This window comes from Vicia villosa, unplaced genomic scaffold, assembly GCF_029867415.1.
Source record: "Vicia villosa cultivar HV-30 ecotype Madison, WI unplaced genomic scaffold, Vvil1.0 ctg.001509F_1_1, whole genome shotgun sequence".
Lineage (NCBI taxonomy): Eukaryota > Viridiplantae > Streptophyta > Magnoliopsida > Fabales > Fabaceae > Vicia > Vicia villosa.
In genome coordinates, this window is record NW_026705644.1 from 342,018 (window position 1) to 348,230 (window position 6,213).

Here is a 6,213-nt window from a genome sequence, read left to right on the forward strand (position 1 = left end):
GATCTCAATCTCTTGTTTGGTTTTTTTTTTTTAAATATCTCATTCCATCACATACACCCCAAATTGAATGGAACAAAAAATAAAAAAATGGATGGAGTAGATTCCATATGTTCCATTCTATTCCATCAATTATTTACCGATACAAACAATGAAAATTCATTAGGATTTTTGGTAAGTTTGTGTTGTGTCTCTCACATTTTGGTAAGTTTGTGTTGTGTCTCTCACAAATATTTGTTATGCATAGAAGAAAAAACCCCAACATATATACTCCCCATGTTAAGCCCTGAATTGATGTTCCAACAAAAACTGCCTAAAAACCATATATTAATTGATTGACATTATTATTGTCCAGTCTCAAAAACTCAATTTTCTTCTCAAGACACCAATTTATTGTGGAGCTCTAGTAGGCAAAAAGTTAATAAATTGTGGAGGTCTAGTAGACAAAAAGTTATGATTATTTCTTTCAAAACAAGGCCCATTTCTGAACACAATTTAATCTAACCTAACCATTTGACAAGAGAATGGATTCTCTCAAAATGTCTCATATGTTTTCTAGGGCCCGTTTGTTTTGACTTTTTTTTAAAATAATTTTTATAGTGTTACCAAATTTTGTGAAAAAATTTTTTACAAAGAAACTTTTTACAAAAGCTTCAAATAAAAATTGTGTTTGAATAGTTATTCTTAGAATGTGATTTTAGATATTTCATCTATTTATGGGGAAAAAATTTGAATATCAAAATTTCAAAAAATCAGTTAATTTTGAAGCTATTTCAAATAGATTTTCATAAAACTCATTTTTGAAATATAACTTTTTGAAAAAATTATGATTTTGACTAAGTTTTGGTCTTCAATTATGTATATTTATGTTATAGGATGTCAAATTAAGTGTTTCACTTTAGAAAAAACGAATATAAAAAAATTTGTAATATTTTCAAAAACGGTTTTAGAAAATCTATTTTCAAAAATACAAAAAAAAAATTCATTTTTTTAAAGCCGAAACAAACTGGCCCCTAATCTCCCCCAGCAAATCTCCTTTCTCCATTTATTTCACTGTAAACCTATTTTCTTTTCTTTTCAATCGAAGGGGGAGATTTCATCGACCTCATATCACAAGAGTATCGATTCCCTATTTGACAGACACAAGACAGCAGAAAAGAAAAGAAAATTTTATCAGCAGATAACCATCGATAAAAGAAGACTGTGTTCTATATGATACTCAGATTTCAAGTCATCCTTCATTATTCAGCAATCAACAAATCATAAGGTGACACTCAAATTCCAACTCAGAAACTACTCAGAATCTACATGCCCCAAGTTAAAAAGCCATACTGAAATAATCTGAAAGAACCATGTCAACAAAAAAAAACATTGATAACCAGAAGAATGAAGAAGCCTAGATTAAAAGCTGTGTAACAAAAAATAAAGGCACAATTCTAGATAAGTAGATCATCAATCTACATAGAAGACCAAAAAAGTTTGGCATATCAACCACAAGATTCTCAAATAACTAAAATGAAAATTACATGTTCCAGAAAATTTTCATTTGTAAAAATAGATGTGACTATTGCAAATGTCAAACTAAAACAACAGTTACAAGTGAGTATGATTACCCAGAAAAACTCAGACAGAGATTTTTTTTTTATTCAAACAGATTATCCAACAATCAGTTCTGAAAGTTTAAATCCACTTCATCTCCTGAGAAATTTTTTCTAACCATTACTTCACCATGCATATGGTAAGTTAAAAACACACTCACCATCAAGAAAAATTTGTGATCTAGGCCATTAATCCAAAAACTGAAAAATCTACTCCATAACTGCAACTCCTCCGGCGGCTTTTATTTTTTTTATAATAGTATTAGCCTCTTCTTTTGTGACTCCTTGTTTAAGAACAGTTGGTACCTTTTCAACAAGATCTTTAGCTTCTTTCAATCCCAAGTTAGTAAATGCTCTCACCTCCTTAATCACCTTGATCTTTGCAGCAGCATCAAATTTCTCTAACTTGACATCAAAAGCCGTCTTCTCTGCCTTTTTCTCCTCAACCTTTGGCCCAGCACCGCCGTCTGAACCCAAGTCCATGCCTTCAGTTGAAATCGGCTCCAGCTTAGGAAGCTTTAATCTTTCCGACAAAGTAGGCATAATATGACCGCGTTCTTCCTCCGATAGCGCTGCGATACGTTCCGCAAGCTGGACGATTTTGTCTGAAGGTGAAGGTCTAGGGCCATAAGGGTCATAAGATTGAGGAATTTTGTACTTAATTGGCCTGGCATTAGAATCTCTAGTAGCAACATCAGGCTGGAAGGCTCGAGATTGCAGAGGCATAAATGCTCTAGGCCGAGGGAGACGGCGAATATATCTCGAAAACGTAGTAATCCTCATGTTTTTATTCAATCAAAATGGTGACTAATTGCCGAAAAACGATGCAGTTTTAACAAGCTAGTAGTATCTGATCTGTATCCTGAAACAACATCCCTACAGTCAAAAGCATAAACCAGTTTTGCACTACATTGACACAAACAAACAAACAGCTTATGCTCCTTAATTCGAAAACATTGTAGACTATAAATATGGGATCAAATTGGTTCATTTCATCATGAAGATAGCATAAAAAGCTAAAAACATGAAACATGAATAAGTTAATACAGGCAAAGTACATGCTGAAATCTAAACCCTAAAAATCAAATTAGTCTGTTATGATGTAACTACAGGGAGGGTGGAAGGTAAAACGGGTAAACTGAAGCCGGAAAAATAACGAACCTTCTCACCCTTCCTTCCTGTGACGACGCTCCGCCTGATTTTGCCGGCCAGGTTTTTGTTTCGCCGGCGCGTTGATATGAGTGCGAATTCCAAATGGTTTGTGATACAATTTCACAGGGAGTCTTTAGTGTATGATGGGCCTCTTCACAAAGATGTGGATTGGGCTTTGTGATAACAAGCCTATGAGTTATGACAATTTCTTTCTAGAACCCCCGAGGGGGAGAACCCCTCTAAAAACCCTAAAATACCCCTGCTTCAGAGATGTATCTCCGAAGTAATTTTTTTTTCAGTTTTTCCAGAATTCGGAGATGCATTTCCAAAAACATCAAATGGGGAGTGTTTTCGGGGATGCATCTCCGAAAACATCTCTGAAAACACCATTTTTCTATTGTTGTTTATTTGTTGTTTCTTTCACAAGATAGGTGACTGATCAAGAGGCTAAAACAAATTAGGGTTTTGAGGCTCATAAAGGAGCTCAAGCATTCTCATATTCTCAAGTGATTCCCCTCATCAAAATCCAAGCCCAAGTATGGTTCAATTCAAAGTCAACAACTTTCAACTTCATTTGGTCCACAATTAGGGTTTTCGACCTAATTCATCTAGGAGGTTGACTTTTGGTCAAAGCATGGTTTCATGGCTCAAATAATGATTCAATTATCTCTAATGCCTCATTATAATCCACTCACATCATTCATTTGGTTGGGAGAGTCTGATTCAATTGATACTTAGAAGAATGCAATTCATCTAGAAAAAGTCAATTGTTCAAGATCATCTCTGACTTTTGAGGAATTTGGTCAACCATGAACTTTTGCAGATCAAAATCATGATTATATGTTTATTAAAGTCATTTGATCAAGAAAAATTAATAAAATCAATCAAGAATCAAAAAGTCAACAATTAGGGTTTTGACTTTTTCATGAAGAAATGTATGTCTTTTACTCAACTTTGAAGGGCCATAACTTTCTCATCCTTTGGCCAAATTTTTTGTCCCAAAACCCATTTTGAAGAAAAAGTCAAGATCTACAATTTTTTCAATGTGTACAAAATTCTCAAAAGATTAATGGTTTTTAAGTTATGAAGCTTTGAAGTTGACTACTTTTTCTAAACACTTACAAAAATTTCAAGAAAGTAGGTTTCTACCAAAAAGTAAGTGACTTTGAAGAGCCACTTCTCATCAAGATACAAGATGAATTTGAAGAAACACCAAACATTAAAGTTGTAGAGGATTTTTGGGGCTTTCCAAAAAGTACTAGAACTCCTTCATAGCATTTGTGAGCTAGAAGTTTCAAAGGATTGAAGTTGGACCCCCATTCATGAATTTCAAGTCATGAACAAGAAGAAACCAAGTTGCAAATTCAATATAAATCTACCAAATCTGAAATAACAGGTCCCCTAACTTGTTTAACACACACTAATCAGAAGATTACACACTCTTTTGAGCCATTTTCCAAGTGTTTTGATTATTGCCCATTGAATCATTCAATTTCAAGCATAAAGCCATGACTTCCACTTTGGTAAAGTGACTTTAATCACCAACAACTCTTGCATTAAGCCTCTACATTGTTTGTTCTACACCAAAAGTAATCCAAAGCCAACAAGAAACACTCCATTCTGTAGAAGAATCTCTCTAAGGCATGCTTAAAGCTTGTACTTCACCACGGGAACCATAAATTTCTCATTTTTTCGCAAACAAGAAAAGTCATGAAATTTGAAATTGAGAGAGCCAAATGATCTGATCCCCCCCAAACCATTATTTGTGCCTATAAATAGAGATTTTTGCTTCTGAAATGAAACACACAGAAATTCTCAAAATCACTACTCCACTTGAAACTCCAAAATTTGTCATTTGCATAAACTTAGCATTTTTGAGTTCCAAGCATTTTCTGTGTCAAAGAACCATCCAAATAGTTTCTAAATATCATTTAGAAGTTGTTCATCATTGATACCCTTCACAAAATCACCATCAGGCCACCATTGTTGCATAGTTTGGACCTCAAACACCAAACCTTCAATTGGCTCGAGCACTTTCCAAATTTCTACTTCAGACACCTTCTATACATAAAATAGAACTTGTATAAACCATCATTGCTCAAATGTAATCATCCAAACACCATAGCCAAGCTTAAGGTCCAAACTCTGCACATTGAGGTGTTTAGAGAGATTCCTTGAGTTTCAAAGCAAAGTAGGGATTGGAATAGACTCAGGAGGATCCAAGGAAGCTTCCCAGATCATCAAACAAGTTTTGGAAGTACTCTAAAGCATCTTTCAATTTCCATTTTTAAAGATAAGACATTCAAAATTGAACTCTCTTATTTCTGCATCCTTTTTAATAAAGATGGATTCTATCTTGTTTAGAATAATGTGAGGGTCAGAAGCCCTCAAAACATTGCCATTTATTCATTTTATATACCATTTAATTTGATTTTGAAAAATTAATGTTCTTAACATTTTTTAGAAAATTCGTGAGTTATAGTTTAAATAAATTGATGTTTGATACATTTCTGGAATCGTGATTGAATTTAGAACAAGATTCATGTTTACAGTTTTGAGAAATATTGAGTTTTGAAGGAGTTGAGACTTCCAGATTTTGTTATTCTTGAGGAAGAAGATGAAGTTCATCTTCAAGTTCTGAGAGCGTGTTTTATTACATTTTTAATGGTTTGCATTTTAAAACTTGACTACATCATTACCCCAGTGGTTCAAGTGTGGGTTTTAAGTTTTTCCTTGCCAAGGGCGTGGGTTTGATTCCCCCCTTTTACCATTTTTGTGGTTTTATTTCCTTTTAACCATTTTTGACTTGTTTTACTATTTTATCATTTGAGTGGGCCATATGATTATCACAAGCGCGTGGCCTAGTGGCTAAGCTTTTTGCTTGTAAAGTGAAGAGCATGGGTTCAAGTCCCATAAGGACCAAAACCTAATTTTTTACCACTAGTTTATTTTGCTTTTTTTCACATCTTTAATTAATCATTTGAAATAGAAAATTTAATCATTTTGACTTGAAATTTTACACACTTTTTATTTATCTTGTCTATTTTATGAATATAATTTAAAACCCCAAAAATATCTATTATTTAATCGTTTTAAATTAAATCAAAAACATGTGTTTATTCTTTTAAAAGACTTTTAAAATCAATTTATTTTAATAGTTTTCACCAAGTAGCTTGTATATGCTTTTGTGTGAATCAACTAGGGTTAGGGCAAACTCCCCTTGAGAATATTAACATGTTCCCTTAGTCTATCCCTTTAGGATTTTGTTTTAACCAACTTTTAAATTAATTAGGTTTAGGTGTACATAAAACCCTAAAACCCTAATTGGTGATCTCTTGATCTTGTAATTTTTAGCTATACCATGTTGATATAACTTGTTGCTATAATCTCTTTTTGTACCCTTGTACATATACTTGTTGATTTACATCTTTGTACCTTTATAATTTGGTTATGTTATTATATTTGT

At 33.2% G+C, this 6,213-nt stretch overlaps 1 protein-coding gene across 3 annotated transcripts; it reads right to left on the reverse strand.

The window, feature by feature from the left end:
- Positions 1–1,415: 1,415 nt before the first annotated feature.
- LOC131635545 (uncharacterized) lies at positions 1,416–2,908 on the reverse strand. 3 transcript variants are annotated; one of them, XM_058906168.1, is made up of 2 exons: positions 2,757–2,908; positions 1,416–2,457 (listed from the first exon to the last, which is right to left on the reverse strand). In XM_058906168.1, exon 2 carries the CDS (start codon positions 2,376–2,378, stop codon positions 1,806–1,808), a length of 573 nt encoding a protein of 190 aa, XP_058762151.1. In that variant the 5' UTR covers positions 2,379–2,457; positions 2,757–2,908; the 3' UTR covers positions 1,416–1,805. The 3 variants fall into 3 exon arrangements, with proteins under 3 accessions (XP_058762151.1, XP_058762153.1, XP_058762154.1); XM_058906170.1 differs by having other exon boundaries at positions 2,765–2,906; XM_058906171.1 differs by having other exon boundaries at positions 1,416–2,471; positions 2,757–2,835.
- Between the last annotated feature and the right edge of the window lie 3,305 nt (positions 2,909–6,213).